General features: G+C 43.2%; 1 protein-coding gene across 3 annotated transcripts in view; it reads right to left on the bottom strand.

Moving 5' to 3' along the window:
- JAZF1 (JAZF zinc finger 1) overlaps positions 1 to 18,765 on the bottom strand; it is a 187,074-nt gene extending 168,309 nt beyond the window's left edge. The window contains exon 1 of one of the 3 annotated variants that reach the window (XM_068208175.1): positions 18,507 to 18,765. In XM_068208175.1, coding sequence (XP_068064276.1) covers positions 18,507 to 18,621 — 115 coding nt within the window. In that variant the 5' untranslated portion in view covers positions 18,622 to 18,765. Of the gene's footprint in view, positions 1 to 17,998; positions 18,297 to 18,506 lie in introns of those variants that run through there. The other 2 variants (XM_068208225.1, XM_068208204.1) reach the window with 2 other exon arrangements.
- Positions 18,766 to 21,579: the final 2,814 nt, after the last annotated feature.

Raw genomic sequence — 21,579 nt, 5'->3', positions numbered from 1 at the left:
TTGTCATCTTTGTGGTTTGCTCTGGACCCAATACAGCAGGTCCATATCCTTCTTGAGTTGGGGATCTGAGAGCTGAATGCATTACTCCAGGTGGCGTGTGAGCAGAGCAGAGGCTGGCTGGTCATGCTGCTTTTGGTGCAGCCAAGGACACATTTGGCTTTTCCTGGGCTGAAGCGCACATTGCTGGGTCATGTGTTTCTCCTCCACCCACACCCCCAAGTACTTCTCTGCAGGGTTAGTGTCAGTCCATTCTCTGCCCAGGCTCTATTTGTGCTTGGATTGCCCTGACTCATCTGCAGGACCTTGTACCTGACCTTCTTGAACTTCACGAGGTTTGCACAGGCCTGCCTGTCAAGGTCACTCTGAATGCCATCCCCAGTGCGTTGATGCAATGAAGCCAACTTGCTGCCCAGAATGGCTGCAGTTTCCTTGTGCTTCAGGAGCTCTCCTGCTGACCTGCAATCCATCTTCAGGCTCTGGGCATCTCTTGCTGGCACTGGCATCAAACTGGTAGGAGTAGGATGGATGGAAGTTCCCCTCCCCCACCAACTTTAAAGCCCTCCTCACATCTTTTAAGACAGCTCTGTTTTAAAAGAACTAGCTAATCTGTTCTTACTAGCAAATGTAATCCTCTACCCCAGCATCAAAGACTCCATTTAGCTCAGCTCTTGAAGTTTATAAAGAACTGAAAGGATACATGAGGCATGGAAATTAAAAACAAAATAGAAGAGAGGAAGCAGGCTTGCTAACTGCAGGAAATAGGACTTCTTCTACAATCTCAGCCCCACCACTACTTATGTTTTATTCATCAATTCTACTTGCAGTTTTTCTTTTTAGGCATAGACAACCTGGCAGCACCACTTTTTGTTACTCCAAGTCAAATATAGTCCCAGATCATTAAAAAAAGAGATAAAGTACTCCTCAGACCTTTATTAAAGACTCAGGAACATTGTCTTGTTACCCGTCTGGGGTACCCATCTCTCACTCACATTCCTAGGGTTATTTTTGGCACAGTGTACTGGTCCAAGCACACACAATGGAAGCTAAATCCTATCACTTGACAAGAGACACAGAGAAGCAGTTTACTTTTGCTGACCTCTAACTCACAGCCATTTTTGCACTTCCCTGAGAAGCCATCATTCCCTCTTGAAACTGTGCATACCTGCCTTCAGCAAACTCCTGCTACTCTGACAGTCTCAGGAGTTTTACACACTACATACAACATTCTTCTGGACTTCACAGAACTGATGTGCTGTCACTTCTCTTGCCTACTCTCCACCTTCTCCAAGACACTACTTTTTAAATTACTTTTTTTTCAAGCCGGGTTCAAGTATTACTAATTCTATATTATAGCAGCTTCTGATTATCAATGTCAAAAAGTCAATGATTTACTGCCAAATCCATGGAGCTACTAGTAAGAATGTGTAAGAGAGCCACCAAGTTCTACTGCAGCTGGACAATGCATAGTAAAGTTGTTCAATGTTTGCCACATCAAAAGCTCTAACCAGATAAACTTTAGACCAGATAGACCAGATATTTGGATAAACCAGATAAAATTTAAAAAGAAAGAAGAAAATCAAAACGAAAGAAATACAAGAACGTGAAATGGAAAAGACACCAAGAAATAGACAGGGCAACTAATAAAGATAATAAAGTCAGAAGTGGTCTCACAGACACTGCTCTGAAACTAAGGCTCACAGACACAACACAAAGCTTAGAAGTTAAAATACATGGCTGCTGGGGCAAATATCTGTATCTATCTGCCCACATATTTGGACCATTTAAGATTTTCTCCTTCAGAACCAAGGGGATAGTTATTAACCTGAGATAGCTAGCAAAGCCTAAGCAGCATGATTTGAATTACAGAAAATAATGTCAAGTGTATAGTTATTTTATCTGTTAACAAAAAAGAAAAAAAAAGAAAAAGGCCATCAGAAATAGAAGGTATTTAGCTACTCTCTCTAGAGTAAACCCATTTTTGAATTCTGCGATCATGCCTCTTTGAACAGGAAATTGCACTTCAGTCTCTTACCCAAACCAAAACCAAAACATTTATTTACATGTCACATATTTACATGCAGACACAGGAACTATATACATTTCTGTATAGACTTATTTATGAGCCTAGATCTCCTGATATCCTCACTGGAATCTGTGCAGCAGAGAAATCATTCATGCTCCATTGAAAAGTGTCATGGATCATCCAAAGGTTTTGCTTCTGAGAGCTGCAAATTACATGCACAAGTCTTTCCTGCCCACACACCTCCCTGGCATCTTGCAACAATTCCTGTAAGGAGGAGAAGATCCAGCCTTGCCACTGGTTTCACCTCTCCATTGTTTGCTGAGCCATCTAATCCTTGCATTTCTAAATGGAAATAACACATTGCCAAACACTAATGCTTATTACTACAGTCAACCAATTAAACTGTAATTCTACCATTGTTATCCACCAACACTCTTCCTGCTTAAGTGCAAGCTATGTTTACTTTATTACTGAGGAGCTCAAACATTTTCTTTCACAATAATGTATTCTCTTTCTCCTCCTAACTAAGCCAAGGTGAATGCTCATGAATCAGACCAATAACTAGAACAATGTTTTCACTTCAACACTGACATGGACAGACGCAGAAAAACTGAGAATTAGTATTTTCACCAGTTTTAGAATCCGTAGAAAGATTCTGTAAAAAAAGGAAAGATGGCAGAGATTTCAAAAAAAACAACCAAAAAAAAACCTTTCATCCACACCCCAAACACAACACCATCACATAGAGTTGGCATTTTCTTATCTTCTCTTTAAAAGTATCACTGCTGAAGCTAGAAGTTCCAGATCTGTTAAACCAAATGAAATAGCCACAAAGGAAGACATTAGATGGCACAGCAAGTAACAGACTTTACAAAACCTCAGACCCATTAGCACTGTATAGATACAAATATTTTGGATTTTATTCCAATCTGCTCTGCAAAAAGCCTCTCCCTTACCCCACTAAACAGAATCTGCACCAAAAATGCTGGTTCACAGTTACATCGAGACAAAAACTTGTGAATTCCACTTCTACACTGTATTTAATAAACAGATTAATTTTTTCTGTGGTCCATTTATAGATAGAAAAGCTTTGGCTACCTTTCAGAGACAATGCTTTATCTTTTCACTTAGAGTCAGCAAAAGCAGTAAGAAATAGCAAATAAAAATACAGGACTCCTAATCCTTGATCCAGCTCAACTATTTTTAAAACTGGATGCAGAGAAGTTATGGAAGTTGGAAACAACACAGAAATCTCTATCTAGGGGTAAGGCACTGGTGATTTCTAGAGCTCATATTTGGCACCTTTACTTCTTCAAGAATACTGCATATATGATGAAAAGGAAAACTTAATCCCAACACCTTGTATTCACAGCTAAATATGGAGTGCAGCGCTGGTAACCCACACTCAGGAAACATGGAACACTGTTTTCATTATCCTATAACCAGTTCAAAATAGCATGGTTAAACTGACACCACAAGTTTACATCATCAGGAAAAGACTGTATTTATTTAAAAGTCTGTACTCTGCATCAGAGGACCTCTGTATATGCTGCTCTCTCAAAACCTGAACTGATAAGAATCAGCCCCAACCACATATATACACTCAGCAAGAGACCTGCAGATCACAAAACATGTAGAAACTTACTGCTTCTCAGGAAATGTCCACAACTGATTCTCAAATTCAAGACTGAACGTTAAATACCACAAAATACCACTGTGCTGCATATCTAACTCCTTAAACTGCTACCATCAGTATGATTATCTGAGCACTTGAACACAATTGACAAACATGCACTTTGCAGCATATCTCCTTTTTAATACATTTTTGTGGCAGGCAAACATATTGACGCTTCTCTGTTCTCCTCCAAAAAAGTTATCTGCTGAACTCTGCACCTGCACAAGACAGCAAAAGTGTTATTCAATCCATGCTCATAAGGTCACATCCTTAGAAGATATCCTAAGCATCAGAAACTAAATTACATCTTTTGCAACCAAAGTTCCTTCTACATTAACAAGTCCAACAAATCATACGGTATACACGTTCTTAAACACATTCTCCAGCGTAGAAACAGCTCTGTGCTCTCCTCTGTGCCGCCTCCAGAAACAGCATCCACGAAGGGAGGATGGAGCTGCCTCTACTCAGATCTACCTCTTGCTACCACATCTTCTCTTTCCTCAGGCCATCAGGTGGGAAGAGCTGCCAGGCTGTTTAGTCTGCAAAAGTACTACACATTAGTACCATGGATCAGTTTTGTTTTACCAAACCATAAATGTCAATTATAAAAAGCACGAGGGACTAAAAGAAGACACCACAACAGACCACCAGTTTTCAGAAGGTGAAGAGGTCAGCACTTCCTAAATATAAACCCCTCTACAAAAGTATTTATGATGATTATGCAAAACTAGGACACATGTTGTCATCCCCCAAATCACTGGTTTTCCCCTCTCAAAGTAAAGAAAACTGTGTATCTACAGACACATGGGAGAGTTACAAACAGAACAATGTAACAGTTGCACTTTGCTTAGGGATGGACAGCCCTGCAATCATCAACACAACTAGAGGCACCAAACCGTGCCGCTGTCTCAGCATCAGCTGCTCTCTCTTGCCCATATGATGTCTCACCATGTGGCATCACACGGGCAAGCTGTATTTCATGGAACTTGCAGGGATATATGCTCAACTACAAGTATGTTCTGCCCACGTAAACTTGTATTGCTAAGGACAAGATTACTCAGTAGCTCTTTTGTTTGTAGGAATCCTTTTCCTCATCCTACCACACAATCACGATACCACACCAACTAGTAGACAGCAATGAGACAGGAGGACGGTGAGGCTTCAGCTTTATCTTCCTAGTAATCAACAACATATGTTACTCCACTGCACTGCAAGGAAACAGAGAGAAAGCAGCTCCTCTGCCACAGTCTGAGACATTGCAGGGCTCAAAATACGTAACGCAGAACAGTTCAACGTGTTTTCAAATGGGGGCTGTCTCAGATACTTGTGAAGTTTGTCTTAGAAAGGAATCCAAATCGGGTTTGTATCTACCCAAATTCAAGAGCGAAACCTTCTGGCAATGGTCTTAATGCTTATATTCTGCTCTTTATAAAATGTCAGGAGAAAAAAAACACAAACCAAACTCAAAACAATAGATTTGTTTTCTTGAGTGCTTATCATCAGCCCTGCCCACTGGACTCTAAAAACTGCCACTGTGCAAAGATGTTCGATTGCTTAACACCAGAAGTTCAAAGGTGGGAAGCTTCAGTGGAGTCACAGTGAGGAAATCAGAGCAAGTCCACATAAACAGACTGCCTCCCAAACAAGCTGTCATTAACAAGTCTGTTCTACTAAGCTACCTACCCACAACAAGGTAGAAAGCAACAAAAGGGTATCCAGAAAGGAAGACCTTTATGATCTTGACAAGAAAGGTGTTCTACTGTGCAATCACTAGTCAGTTCTGCTACAATAGCAACAAAATGTTTGTTTCGGAAGGATGGGCTACCAGCCCAACATTTAACAAATCCTAGGACTCCAAAAAGGATGGCTTTAGAACTGAGCTTAAAAGAAAGGCTATAGTATTCCTGGAAGAACAGGAAGAGGATATGACCTATCTGAGAAGGAGATTGCTTACTTACTAGAAGTGCTTCAGCACACACATTCAGTAACAGAACCACTCTTTTGGACTAAGCATTCAGTATACTGAGCAGGAAAGCTAAGCAAAAGAATTCAGCTCTCAGATACGTAAAGCTCTGCTTCAAAATGAAAATATAGAGGGAAGTTATCCACATTTAGACCATTAATGTAGCTCTTAAGGAACATGATCCACACAAAATGAGTTAAAAATCAGCACTGTGACAGGTCATCTGCAAGGAGGGAAATTCAAAAGAGGTACTGAGGTAGCTTGAAAAGGCAGCTACAATAACCCATAGAATTGATCTGGTATCAGGATGTATTTAGTAATATAATCAAGAAAGGTTTTCAGGATAAATAGATAAGGACTTTGTAGGCAATGAACTAAGGATACTTAAAACATCTGTTAAGAGCTCTGAACCTCATCAAGCACATGCCTCAAGCAGACTGCCTGAACAGCCCCAAGCATTCAACCTCAAACTGAGTAAGGAGAAAGAGAGTAGCCTGTACACCTGCTCCAGAATTAGACAAGTATCTGCCTAGAAAGAAAAAACATGGTTTCTTTTCAGGCAGGTAACTGTCCAGCTTATGAGATTCAAAAACCCCAACCAAGACCTCATTTTAGAAAGCAGACTCCTTTGTTTTTCACAAACTCCTTTTCTCCCTTGCTTCAAATCCAGACTTTTTCATCTTTACTCCTTGTTATACTCTGCTTCTTTATTTTCTCAGGCAGCTTCTGTATTTAACTGGTTAATACAAAGGCCTGAACAACACAAGTACATTATAGCCTATGATGCCTATGTTCGGTGTCCTGTTCCTAAGCTACACCTGTTCTACAGAGCACCAAAAATAAATAATCTATAACAACCAGTATTCACAAGAAAAGAAGGCTTTGAGACTTTACAGGACAAAGTGGTTCAGTGGTTCCAGAACAGAAAAGCAGCAGCCGTGAGAAAGGTTCCAATCAACCACTCACCTGTGGAGCAACAGGACAAGAAAACAGAACAAACAGTCAGAAGGTGAGCAGCAGGTGAGCACAGACACTGGATGGAGATTTTTAAACTTTGGGTTTTTTAAGCAGTAACAGAACAGTAGGCAATTTCTGAATTCCCAACAAAGCCTAAATCAGATACCCACCAACTCTACCACAGAATGCACATGTAACACCTTTCTGGATGGGTACATTCTATGCAAAGGCTAAACCATTTCGGAGCACCAAGCACCACAGTCTGGGGTCTGTGTGTATGTACAGCAGAATGCTCTGCTGAGCATAACTCCTTATCAAAAGCTAAACACTGCTGGAGCAGAGCTTCCTCCATGAAGGATTTATAATCCCTTTCCTTTAACCACCAGTCAGGGCTTGGCAGGTAGGCAGAAGTGTCAGGTGATGAGAGTGGTTGAACAGCAGTATAGAACAGAAGAAAGATGTAAATGTCCAACTTTTCTCCACAGGTCAACACAGACAAGAAAAAAAAATAATTCCAACCCTGGATTTGTATGATGTTTTTTCAATCATGAAAGGATGAACAATCCCTCACAAGTGTGCTCCTAAAGTATGGATACTGGAAGGTTTGGGTCTTTAACTCCTACCTCTGCAATTTACTGTCTTGTATCAATTACCCAAAATGGAACTAGTATGTGAGCTCTTCCCAACCTCCTCTCTTCAGTTCTCTCTTCTTCTCCCAACTACCTGCAGCTCTGCAGGCTTCTGAAAGAGACAATAACCTGGTCTTCAATTACAATTAATATTTTAAAATTACATGCAGAAAGATTAGCATGAATTAGAATTATTGTTCCTAATTATCAATATAGCAAGTCTAATGGCAGACAATGAGTGCATAATAAATTTTAAATTATTACAACACACAAGCTGACAATACTTTCTACAGAGCTGTATACTCAATTCTGTGCTATGGTTCTAGTCCCACACCACCACAGAGATTATGAGCAAATACTAACAGGCTTTCAATATGTATGCACACCTGCTACTACAGAACAAGCAATTGCAAAACTGTGTTTTTGGGCTCAATCTTGAATTCATGAGGTATCAAGTGTTTTTAGTAGCCACTTACACCATTGTGGGCAAAACTCCAATCCTTTCCATTATTAAGGGGTTGTGCTTTGTGGGGCAGAGCAAAGGGATTTGGTTTCCAAATGCAGATGTTATGGCTCCCATACAGGCAGGGTCAGATAAAAGGCATTCCCTCATTTCCAGAATGTTTGGTGGTAGTAAGCGATCCTGTGGCTGAAACACTGTGCCATTAGTAGGAACACAAGGGCTCACTAACTGTACACCTACTACATTTCTGAGGTTGGTGGCAACAAGTAGAAGTAGGGTGACAATGCTATAGGAACTACACTTCCTATTTAAAAAAGAAACAAAGGAAGAAGTCAGGTCACTGCTGAGAAAAAAATGCAGCTATCAATTAATCCAGTGTATCTTCAGAACATTCATTAAGTTTATAAATGCATGTCATTTTTATTGTATTTGTTTCAATATTTGAAATGCATTTGAGACCATATACACAATTCAGATATACCAAGAGCAGATACAGAACCTCTTGCCCATCTCTTTCACAATTATGTCTAACTCAGAGTTATGAAAATGGCTGCAGAAGTAAAATTCTCCAGGTAAACGGTGCTCAAAGGCTTTTTTTTTTTAGAGTTCATTAAAATCCAACCACTTAATATTAAAATACAAGAGTGCAACCAAAAATATCCACAGAAAGTAGCAGCAACAAATTCCTTTTCCCCATCCTGTGCATTCAATTATTGTTACATACCTGAACAAGCTCTTGGTATTTACCCTGGCTCTGGAAGCAGGTTCAGCAAGCCACTAAAACTCCCTGGCATACAACTATGTCCCAGCTCACAGTATCTAACACAGACTTTATCTCCCCACTCAATCTAGTCTAAAGAGAGCCCTGGGTAACTGCACCACAGTAACTGTCAGCAAAGATGAAGTATTTGCTTTGTTCTGATGGCAGGCTCTTCACAATCACCAAAAAAAAAACCCAAAAAAAACCAAAAAAAAAACCAAACAAACAAAAAAAAACAAACAAAAAAAAAACACCTGCCAGGAAGAAAGGGCTTATTCTGGATACATGAAATGTGAACACTAGGCATAGGTAGCTAAATCTCTAGATAGCTGTCCTAAGACAGAGACCAAAGTCTGGGAGTCCTGTCAAGAATGGCTGCTGAAGATAAAACATGAGTACTGATATAGCTATAGTGTCAGCGTTTCTCATCTACAAGAGAGTATTTAATCAATTTCTGAGATTTTCTAAGATAAAAAGAAAATACAGTTATTACCAATGCTATGACTGTGTAGCATTGGAGTCCTACAGCAAAGAGTCCTACAGCACAACTAGAAAGCCCCTCTGAAGTGCTCACAATGAGCCCAGGAAAATGAAGACACCCTAGAGAAGTGCTGCAAAATGAAAGTACATACAAAAAACTCTGTGTAACATTATCTTCCCACCCTCCTCACTCACCACACCACTACCTTGCCTCATGGAGCATAGAGCACTTCTAACTACATAAGGATCACAGTCTTCTGAGTTCCTCCCTGGAAGGATCTGCAACCATGAATTTTATTTTAAACACATTTAAACCTTCCCTTTCCCTCCAAATATCACAGTAGGTACAAGCAATTTTTAGTGAATTTGTTACTGTCAGCTGCCTGGTCCACGCTGCCACATCCATAGCACTCTGCATTTGATGAATAACCCTCAGCCTGGGCACACAGAGCAGCATACTTCTGAGCCTCTCCCCCTTCCTGTGCTGCCACCACTGCTGTGGAAATTTTTCACTCCCCTTCCACAAATCCATCTTCTTCACATTAACATACTTATTAAGTGAGCAGAAAGCTCCTGCAATATGGCCCAAAACAATTTATTGGGAAAAGCAGTTATTTAGGGTTTTCCTTAGTGGTTTTTCACACATCTTTCTCCATAATCTTCTCTATGCAAAGGAAAAATAAAAAAGTTCAGACAACAGAAACTCAATTCCTCAGGAGAAAGGCTCTGCAGATATCGCCAGAGCTTAACAGGATAAACAGAAAAGCTTCCTGGTCCCAAACTGAAATAGAGATGAGTATGTGCATGATACACTGTTGTTTTCTGCATCAAAATTGAGATCTTAACAACTATCACATCACCCACTTAACCCAGTACAACCATCAGGTAGCAGATTCTCCTCAACTTAACAAGTTATAGAAGCTGTAACACTTCTCCAAAATATTGCTACAAAACCAAGTAAACTTCAAGGGCTTCCCTAAAAGTTTGTCATCAGATTTACTTGTATCAATGTCAGTTCTGTGATCTGAAGACAAAGGAACCAAGGGTAGGCTTCAGTAATCTGGTATGCAGCCTTCACCTGCCAGCAGGCAAACATATGAAGTCTACACGAAGCCTTTAAATGAATTTAGAGGTCACTTCCACAGCACTGATACACACACTCTGACGAACATCCACAGCAGGATTACATCACCATAAATGACTGAAATAATGAAATAGCATCGTTTTCAACACTGAATGCCCCTAAGGGGCTGAGTTAACATTCACGTATCTCTTGCATCCTAAATGTACCACCTCCCTGTTTCTGGGTTATGGCTTCTATTGGGAAAATTCTCAGAAAGTAAGATAGTGACTACATTACACGCTGCTGGAGAAACAGGTGATAACTCCTTTCCACTTCATACTGGGGTATTTAGAGGTTCAAATTTTATTCACGGAGTATTTACTATCTGTCAAAATACCATGGGGGAAAAAAATTAATTACCATAAGGTACTGAGATATTTGTAGCTTACTCAAGCTTTACAAAGTACTTGAGGCAGGTATCTCGGAAGTGCCCAAATATTCTCTAAAACTATAAAAAGACTTTGTTGGACGAGTTTCAGTAATGCCAGTATCTCAAAATGAAAGTGCTCAGCTTTTCGCCAAAAAAAAAAAAAAAACAAAACAAACTTAATAATTAAGATGGCCTTTATTAGCACAAAGTGAAATCTTTCTCAAAATCAGAAGAAATGTTTCAAAATTCATCCACAATCACGTTCTAATCTCTTTGTCCATAAAAAACTGACCAGCTTGATTTCAAAATCCCATTCAATTTCTCCCCTAAACTGGTAAATTTCTTCTTCTATGTCTACTCTATCCTTTGTAACACAAAACAGAACACTACAAAGATACAATTAAAACCTGTATTTAAGTCAGTTCAGTCTTTAATGAATTATAGTGTCTGAAATTAAACTGCACAGTAGTAATATACTCTATCCTGTGCACTTAGGAGGGTCACAAGCGCAGTGTCATCAGCATCTCTGGTGAAAAAAATCCATTCCCCTTGTTTATCACAGCACAAAGTTAAGAAGGAGCCTTGTAAGAATTCAGGGAACACAAATACTAATAGCCAAGAAAAAAATCATCAAACCATAAACTGGAGTATTTCTTCTATTCTACAGCTCTGAATATTGGTCCATCATCTTGTAACTATAGCATAATAAACTGTATGTACTCTCCCAAAGCATTTCTAAAAGTCTCAAGATAGAATCAGACACTAGGTAACAGGAATTGCTTGTTTAATTTTTAATGTGAAGTTATTCACCGAGACAGTCCTTTAAAACCAAGAACCCCTCACTGTTAAACTCAGCTGATTTATCAAATCAATTCTCTAATTGTCACCATTTCAAATTAACACTAAAATCTTTGTCTCCGCCTTTCTCAAAGTGTACAGAGCAGCTATTTTCTTAGATGGTTATCATCCAAATTTTGAATAACTGGTGCTTACTAGAGATAAATAAAATTAATTCGCAGTGAAAAACAGCTTATTCAAGAAAAATAATTGTAAATAAAGAAAAAAATAGATTCAGGAGCAACCTAAAATGTACCCTGCAAGCAGCAGGCCTGCAGTGCTTCCTTCTTCTGCATTAAAGTATTCTGCAGCTTGACACAAAATATTGCTGTTTACTTGTTTGCATTTGCATTATATTCTAAAAGAGGAAGGAATGGTAGGTAAGACTGTCTCAGATTGAACAGATGTTTCTTCATCTTCTGGCATCACCCCTTCCTCAAATTATTTTTTACTATACTATTACTTTTTGATACAATTTCATAGTCCTCAAGAAATGATGAAGCCAAAAAAAAGATAATTTGTCTGCCAGACACCTGATTATTTTACAGTTCTCATAAGAACTGGAGATTAGCTATGGAAACATCCTCTCAAAGTCTGAAGTGCAGACATGATAATCACTATAAATTTCGCCACAAAGGTAAATATGTCCTACACAAGTGAAGTGTAATGCCACTGCTACAAGTTGCCTGATGTTTCTTCAGATTTTAATTTTCCAGCTGTTTTGTAGACCTGCTGGCAAACAAGAAGAACAATCCCTGCCAGTCAAATGGATATCTCACTGCAATGGGCCTCACCCAAAGTTACTCCAGCAAGTAGAGGATAAAGGAAAGATCCCTATCAGCTTTATGTGAGACCTTCAGTCTTAAAAATGAAAAATCAGTTTGCAGCATGTTCACAGATGTTTGCTTTCAGACCTTCCTTCCCAGAAAATATATGACTCAGGCTTTACACCATCAAACACTTTATATCTCATCCTCCATGTACTTGGTAACCTCAGAGCAAGAAAAAAATTAATGTCACAGAAGTATGAAAAAATTATGTTTTAGTGTAAATTTAATGACAATTCCCTTTTCCTCCATAGAATTAATATATTCTAGAATTTGTTACAAGAGTCACATTTGCATTTTATCACAATCTATATTCAAATCCAAAGAGCAAAATAAGCCATACTTGTAAATGCAAAGTTATCCAAAAACCTGCTCTGCTCAAGACTGCATGTGAGGGAAAACAGTGCTGATTAGATCTTTTAGTCAAAAAAAGACTTTATTTGATAGAAACACCTTCCTGGGATAGAAGGGCCTTCCTCACCACACCATCTTGCAAAGCATTTAACCAACATCCTTGGAAAACAGATCCTTCCACTTCACTGTGAAATGCATTTTAAATGGGAAACAAAAACTACAGTTGCAGAAGTACTGGGCAGAGGATGAACCTCAGCTAAATGTAGCCGTAAATTGCTTTTCATTGACAATAATTAGTACTCCCACTGAGGTAAATGCACATATTTGTTTGTTTATTTTGCAAGGGAACACATTCATGCACATTGCTGGCACATAAGTATGGGTCTGTCCTCTGATTTCCAGATGCTGATGAGAGCACTCCATGTACCTAGCTGCCTCATCACTCCTGGTGTAAAAAGCCTTAGGCTGAGATCTCCCACCTTTTCAAAACAGCCAGCCTCAACTCCAAATGTTATATTACACACTGAGCAAATGCTAAGAGAAAGTTACAGGATGGCAGCCACTTAAATGACGTCCACACTCTTGTGAAGATCTCAGCTTTAAGTGAACACAACCTGCCACACAGACTTAGGTTTTCCAGGCCTTGTGTAGATGCTGGTTGTAGCCCCTCATCCTCATCAGCTGCATCTTCTTATGCTTGTTTTATACAACATGCGGTCAGCTCCAGTATAGAAGCTGCAACCTCTGTTAGCTCTCTGCACTTCATCCAAGTCTGGGCAACACAGCAGCAGAAAGCAAAGCCCACATTTTAGCAACACCAAATGACACTTTAGCATGTGTTCACAGCCAGCACATCATTCAACACCTGTAACTATCAAGGTGAGGACACCACACTTATCAGCATGCCTGAGAAAATATTGAAAGCGACAACTTTAAGAAAGCTATATGCATTCAGCCAATGGCTTATCCAACTACTTGAGCTCTTTGCTGGGGAATCTGGCCCCTTGACTGCATAATATTAAGAACTGAAGTCACTGAAGGCAGCAGATGTCAAAGCTACCACCAAACATGGAAATTCATAAAACTCTTTCTCCCTCCATATGACCTGAACTTTCCAGATGGGTAGTATTTGATATCCAAGGTTTTGGTCGGTCTTCTGCAATTATTCTTTTATGGAGGAAGTTTTATTTTTCCTGCTAATCCTACCACTTACAAAAGCAGCTGCCTCTGCTCCCACAGCAGGTACTGTTCTGTTGCAGGACCCATCCTAGTATTTGGGAATCAGTCATGATTGATGAAAAGCTCCCAGTTCCAACAGCAATCCTATAAAAATACTCCACTGAAACCTGTCCAGCACTGGGATTTCTTGCAAAGCTATAATGAAATGTTCAGCAACAGCCGATCACCTCTTTTTGTGCAATTACTATATAAGTAGATGGTCTTTTTTTTCTCCCTTCAAATTCTAGTAGTTTCAGTGAAATACAATTATCAAACTCTACTTATAGGTAAGAGTGTCTTCAGATTTATGTTTTGTATCTCTTTCTATCCACTCTTTCACCTCTTCTAGCCCACCACCACATGTTTGGATACTCATTTACTTGCATCTATTTCCTCAATGCTTGATGAGCCTCAGGAGAAGCATATTTGCTCCTATCAGCCAAAGAGCTACACAGGTACATACACCATGTCAGCATTTACCATGAACCAAGTGACTACACAGTGCCTCATACAAACAGCAACGTCACCTGATTTTAAACTATTTTATTACAAATACCATGCAAAAATTAAAATAAATAAATGCTGTCCAAGTCTGAGGAAGAGATTTATTTAAAATATCGGTCCTTCAGCATCAGAGTAAACTTTGTCTTAGCAACTAAGGAGCTACCTGACTCCACTCTAAAGAGTGCAGGTCAACTGCAGATAGACTGAGGGAGAAACAAGTTGGGGGAAATTCTATGAACAGCTCAAAATGCCCCAGAAGACTAAAGTATATTTTCAGAAACACTGTGGAAGTAGCTGTGCTGGTCCCAACATCATAGCTGAAGACACTATGGGACTGCAGAAATACAATAAAGTTTGCCATGTTGTCACAGCTGAGTATTTGGCAGTTCAAAATTGGTGGGTTTGAGGATCTTTTAGCTCCTCTCGTGATATTACTGAAGGGAGTTGAGTCCATTCCATTTGACAATCTGATTCTGGCTAATTGTAGTGAATTTGGCCTTTTTCTCATGGGCTAGAGATGTCAGAAAAGTCAACCAAACTACCTGCAAGGGGTCAGAGCAGACAAAACCGAGAGGCAGGGAGACATCCTAGCAAGGCAAGCCAAAAGTCCCCCTTCTCAGCACACTTGCAGAGAAGGTAACAGCACTTCAGGTTGCTTGGACAACGTGCTTGTAGAAAAAACTGACAGAGAAGCATTTACAAATCAGCAGTTTTAAATCAACATCCATTTCCAGCTGTGAGCCACAGAAAATGTGAACACACTGCTTAGCAGTGTTACGGGCTGCAGAACACAGTCTCATTGCAGAGGACACCAGCAGGGCCTGACCTGCCTTATGAAAGGCCCCAGAGCAGTGCTTCTGAGTGAGCCCAATTCTTCACAAGTCTTTGATCTATAAATGCAAAACCCAAAAAGCAGCTGATGTGTTGATGCACACCCAGCACCACCTCAGAGTTGAATACTTCATCCAATCGCCAGATGATATGTACTGATACTTTTTCAAGTAACCACTAACTTCTTATTTGGTCACTAAGATGTAGGTGGAAAAAAAAACCCCAAACCACACCACTGTACACTGAATTATTTCATTAAAATATGATTATTCATTAGTTTTATAAGCAAAGAAAGCAGCTGCAGAGTTGCTCAGAAATGCCTCCAGAATACCACAACAGTGTTTCACAGAATGACAGAACCGGTCAGGCTGGAAGGGACTACAGTGGGTCATCTTAAGCAGGGTCATCCTAGAGCACATGGCACAAGATTGAATCCAGATGGTTCTTGAGTATCTCCAGTGAGGGAGACTCCACAATCACTCTGGGCAACTTGTTCCAGTGAGTAGGCTCCCACATGATAGAGAAGTACTTCCTCATGTTCTGGTGAAAATTCCTGTGCATCACTTTCTTCCCATTGTCTCTTTTCCTATTTCCTTGTGCTTAGCTGAGTTTTTTGCCAAAGGCTGACGAAAAAAAAAAATCCCTTGATTAAATGTTTGCTCCCACTTTTCAGATACACAGTACAGCTCTGAGAAACAACCACAGTCCTACGAGCGCTCCACTGATGATATGAACGATTAACCCATCCTGTGAATGTGGCAGAGCAGCAGCACTGCAGCAACCAGCCCACCTAGAGCCTGTGCCACATATGCCTCTCCACACACAGTTGTTTGCAGCATCAAGTTTGTTATCGTGCTGAAACACCGTCTGCCCAGCAATCACCCACTTCAGTTTAAATTAATAATGTAATATAACTCAATCAAGTTTTCTTTATTCCTGCAGCACATGCTGAATGTCCAAAGCAATCTATTTTTACGTGACATGTTACTCTTCACTTCACATGCCAAAAAATAGTCTGTTTTTATAGCAACACATTTCAGTGCACATTTCTAGGCCTGTATGATGGCAAAAGCTGGATACCGTTTGCATCATCTTCCTGAAAAAGTAATTCCATCATAAGCTCCTCTTCAGACATTTAGACTTTTATTTCCCAGTTGCTTTCAGAAAGGTTAGGGTTAACCCTAACCTTTTGGCTGAGCACTTAACTGGCAAGTTTTCATAGATTATCATCCTTTGGGCTGTGACAGGAGTTCCTCAAACACACCAAACCTCAGAGTTGAGGCTTCACATAAGAACTTCAGTGTCACTGGTTCAACTCCCTACTGAATTTTCCAGTGTCTCATACAGGTAACATAACACTGCCACATCCTCTATTCACAAGCAGGTGAAGTTCAACCTGCTGTCATGCAGAGGTGAAACATTAAAAATGAAGCATGAGCAACCTTATGTCATACCCCAGCAGTTTGTACTCAAATCAGCAGCTTCTGTGACACCATGTGCAGAGCCTTAGATAGATATATGTCCTGGAAGCCTTGGCAAATGACACACTCTATTAAACGTGCGCAATCATAATGCTCTTTGAGAAAAGGTAAAATTAATGAATGCTGGCTATAGCATTAAATACTAAATTATTTTAAAATTACAGTATTTCAACACAAAGTTCCCTCTGGGCAAAGAAGTCTCAGAACTGCTGATCAGGACTCAAACAGCAATGCACAGACCACGTGGGCAGGGCTGTATCTTCTCTGACACGCTGTGGGCTGTGGCACCTAAGGGCTGATAATCCACTCAAGAGACGCATAAAATGACTTAGGAAGTTTCATTTTGGGGAACTATTTCCTGTAAGCTTTTCTGGTGTAATGTGATGGCACAGTCTAGGAAAAGCTAAGAACATGAGATTAAAAAAACCCCGACAATATCACAATGGTATACCTGCACCATGTCGAGTCATAAATTACACAGTTTTGCGGTATGTGGTTTTGTTACCTCATACTAGGCATCGTGATAATTATGAGAACCACACCTTTCATCTTCTGACCTATAACGCTACATTAATGTAACGTTACACTCGCAATTTAAGCTTCAGTGATTTTTTCAGGTATTCAGGCAGGCTTATTAAAACTTCAATAAACTGAAATGCATGCTACCTTCATCGTTTTGTAGCAGCACTGCTTCTTCATACTTCTAGCTAAACACTTAGTCCCTAGGTACTTAAAACTTCTGTATTTTCCCCCTAGTTTTAAAACTTAGTCTGCGTCAAAGAAGTACCTCGTTTTTTGATAGTTTAAGCGCTGTATTTTACTAACAAAAAGAGAAAGTCGGGAAGATGCAGATGGGAAGCAAGCAGCGCAGCAGCCAAGGCAGCACACCTGCCGAGGCGGGGAGGCGGCAGTGCCGCGCCCGGCTGCGGACGAGATGCTTTTGCCGGCAGCCCTTGCTCTCCAGCACGCCTGAGGCCCGGCCGGGCGCGGGCAGGCCGGTCCCGCCGGAGAGGAGAGAGGGAAAGTTGGCGCCCGCGGCCGGCCGGGAGCCGCGCCGCCCCCTCCTCCCTTGGGCGCCGCCCGCGCCGCCGAGGGGCGGCCCCGGCGCCCCTGCGCACGCTCCCGCTCGCCGCCCATGAGGCGCCCGCGCCGGGAAGGCACTGACGAGTCATCGCCCGCCGCGTCCCCGCCCCCGCGGCCCTGGCGGGACGGGCGGCGGAGGGGAGCGCGGGGCGGCGGCGGCGGCTGCGGGGGGAGCCCGCAGGTGATGCTCCGGCACGGCCAGGCCTGGGCTCTGCGGCTCAGGGCGGCGGGTCCCACCCGGCGCGGCCGCCTTCTCCTCCCGCCCGCCCGGCCCCGAGGGCTGAGCCGGCCCCGCCGCCGGGCGCTCCCTCCACGCCCACCGCGCCGCCGGCCCCGGGCTCCCGCACGCCGGTGCCTCTCCACCGAGAGGCTCCTCCCGCGCTGCGGCGGCCGGAGCGCGACCCGTGCTCCCCGCCACACCTAGCAACAGCGCTGACAGGACGCAGTGGCGGCGGCGGGAGGAGGAGGAGGAGGAGGAGGAGGAAGCGGAATGGCTGCCGCGGCGGCGGCTCCCTCCCTCCCCGGAGCCCTGACAGCCAGCGCCGGGGCGGAAGCAGCAGGCGGCGTGCTGTGCCCGTCCTCCTCCCTCCTCCTCCTCCACCGCCGCCGCCTCCTCCGGGCTCCTGCGCTCCCTCCTGCCAATGCAAACTAACTCCCCCTCGCCAGGGCCGGCGGGCTGCACGCCTCCCCCGCACCCACCCATGCCGCCGCGCCGCACGCCGCCGCCTCCTCCTCGAAGAGCGCTCCACGTCGCCCGCAGGACCCGCTCCTGCCACTCCACGCCCGCCGACCCTCCTCTCCCGGCGGCCGCCGCGCCCCGGCTCCCGCTGCACCTTGTGCCCCCCACCCCGCCCCGCGCCGCCGCCGCACACGCGGCCCCCGCGCACCCCGCCCGCCCTGCCCCAGCCGCGGCCCCGCGGGCACTCACCGATGTGGTTGTCCTCGATGTGCTCGATGAGCTCTGCCAGGGTTGGGAAGTGGAGCCCGCAGCCCCCGAACCTGCAGGCGTTAGAGAAGAAGGAGGCGGCGGCGATGCCTGTCATGGTGTTACATCGAGATCCCCCTGCGGTGCCTGCTCTGCCAGGGCCGGCGGCGGCAGGGCGGGGAGAGGCGGGGGCAGGGGGGGAACGGGACAGAGAGAGAGAGAGATGGGGAGCGAGAGAGAAGGTGGGGGTGGGGAGGAGGAGGAGGAGGTGGTGGTGGCGGCGGCGGCGGCGGCAGCAGCAGCAGCGTCGGGAGCGGCGGAGGGGAGGGACGGGCTGGGTGGGGGGAGATGAGGCAGCCGCAGCTGGGAGGAGGGACCAGCGCGGCTCTGTAACAGCTGTGCTGCCCCGGCGGCGGCCGCCGGCGGCGGGAGGAGCAGGGCACCCGCGCCGCCCTCCGCCGCCGGGGGACACCGCGCCGCCTCGTCCGGCCCCGCGCGGGGCTGGGGGGAGCGGGGAGAACTTTCCCCCTCTGCCTCTCGGAGGCAGCGGCGGGGCTGGGGTCTGCTCCTGCGGCCGGCGGGGCGAGGGGAGATGCTCCGGGGTAGTTGCTGAGGCCGGGAAGGTGGCGCCCACCCCGGAGGGCTCACCCACCGCCGGGAGTTGGCTCCTAACGCGGCCGTCACCTCCACCCTCCCGGGGCGGGGAGCAACCAGCCCTCGCCGAGGTCGCTAAACTGATGGGCCGTCGCTCCTTCCCCAAGGGGGGCCGAGGCCGCCAAACACAACCTTCACCTGCTCGGCGACCAGCCGCAGGCCCCGGGCACCTGCTGGGAGTACCGCGGTGCCCCCGGCACCGGGTGGGCTACGGTCTCCCTTCCCCCGGAGCTGCCGGTCGCAGATCCCCGTGCCAGATCCTTCCTGTCTTCGCCTCCCGCTCAGGCGGGTCAGGGGTGTGAGACTGCGGCCCTGGGGAGAAAAGTTAAACAGGAGTCGCACACACATCGTTCCCAAATCCTATTTTGTCTCCAGAAAGCTATTCAGCAGAGAGGCTGATTAATTGATTTTAATGAAGGTCTCCCTAGGCTCAAATTCGCAGACAGCTTTATTTAAAATTAAAAGAAAAAAAAATCGCTTGTCAGGAAGGCTCTCCTTCTCCCCTCCCCCCTTCTTCTGTTTTATATTAATATTTTTTCTATAATTACAAGATTCTACAACATTGTTAATAGTTTTGAGCAAAAGTGGGGCTAAAAAAAGCCTCAGAATCTGCATGAGACTCTGAATTGTCTGGACACAAGTGGTTCCACTGATCTGGCTGACAGATTACAGTCCCAAGCTGTTATCTCTGTAAAATCAAGCGTGTGCACAGAATAAGCCTAGCTCTTGCATATCTTGTTACCTGTATTGCAGATAAGGATGTTCTCAATGTTGCTGTGGGACCCAAAGAATAGCAAATCCTAAAAATGCAGTAGAATGGTTAGTGAATGAAAATAAGAGTGTTTGCCTATTTCCATAAAGGATAAAAACTCTTGGAGATAGTTCCTGGTATCCTGTATATCAGAGAACCCATCATTTGTGTTGAGAAAACAAGCTTTATCTTGCATTTTATTGTAGTCATTTTTTATGTGTTCACTTTAATATTTTTCTGATGTTTTGCCCTTGTCCACTTGTATTTTTCTGGATGTGTAAACCCACTCATGTTAGTTTACATCAAAGCAAACAAAGCAAAGACAAAGCCTTTCCAGAAAATTACCATGTGGAGAGAAGCCTTCTCTTACTTCAACACTCCACCCAAGCTGGAGTTTGTAAATAGAGTTTTCATAGTCATGAGATGCTGAAACATAGAACTATTACAATTAAAAAAAGAATAGTAGCATGGACACATGATAGTCCACAGTAAGTTTTCAAGGTTCACTGTGGTCAACATATAGTTTAGAAGGTTGGAAGACTGCTGTTTTGAGGCATTTCATGTAAAGGAATAATTATTTTGAATAATACAGAGGCACACCTGTCATTTGGTCCACCTGTTTCAAGCCTAGCTAATATACATTTTACTACTTTTCTAATTTCTCCACCATCTTTCTGGTGTTACCAAAGGAATTTGTTCACTGTGAGTTGACTCAGTGAAGGAGGAGTTGTTCCTATCTAAGATGATTATTCTGGAAACTCATGCCACACAAGCTGCTGTCATGAATAATACCACAAAGTCAAGTTTGTGGAAGTGCCCTTGTAACTGAGACATAAACAAACAAATAGTGAATGTGGAAGAGGAGTGAAAAGGGAAGATAAGCATCTTCCCCTATAAATTGCAAGTTTAGAGGCTAATTGCAGAATCAAACACCTAGGCCTTTTAAATGTACGAGTAAACATTGACTTGGTGTCATTTACCAGCATAATTCAAAGAGAAATTTTCTAAGACGGTAAATCAAGATTAATCAGAATGAGTATTTAGTATAAGAATTTCAGGTGGCTAATCTATCAAGGTCAACAGATATGTGATTTAGTCTGTTATGAAACAAAGCTGTGATGGATATTGTGTTGTTATCAAAAACTTTTAATAGCTATTAACAAAGACATTGGTCACTTACAAAGAAATCAAAGTATGTTTGTAGCTGACAAGTAATAAACATTATGGTTAACCACCTGCTAGTAACATACAATGTAAGGGTTGCTTTCTGATGTGTGAACTTGTCCAGTTAGCTGCAGGTCTCTTCATTAATTGTGGCTAAAATCTCAGGATTTTTGTGACCCTTTGAGGTAGAGAGAGAGCTTAACTCTTGCAGCAGCCAAGAAGAGCTGGAAAGCCAGGAGTTACTGGTGTCCCATAGGAATTCCATTCATTATCTTTTGATGAAATTATTCCTATTCTGTAGGGACTGTTTTTGTACATATTCAACTTTGATGGCTTCAGTAGAAGTTAGAATAGTTAAACCACTTCATATGTTGTTTCCTATGATTTAAGATCTTGGAACACTCTCCCTGTTCTTCCATAGTAGAAGGGATTTCTTCCCTACACAATAAAGGAGTTTCTGCCCCTGGTTTTGATGTCCAGGCTCATGACAGACAGGCATGAACAGAC

Source organism: Anomalospiza imberbis, chromosome 1, assembly GCF_031753505.1.
Source record: "Anomalospiza imberbis isolate Cuckoo-Finch-1a 21T00152 chromosome 1, ASM3175350v1, whole genome shotgun sequence".
In the NCBI taxonomy this organism is placed as follows: domain Eukaryota; kingdom Metazoa; phylum Chordata; class Aves; order Passeriformes; family Viduidae; genus Anomalospiza; species Anomalospiza imberbis.
The sequence above is the reverse complement of the archived record's forward strand: the minus strand, read 5'-3'. Positions and strand labels throughout refer to the sequence as shown.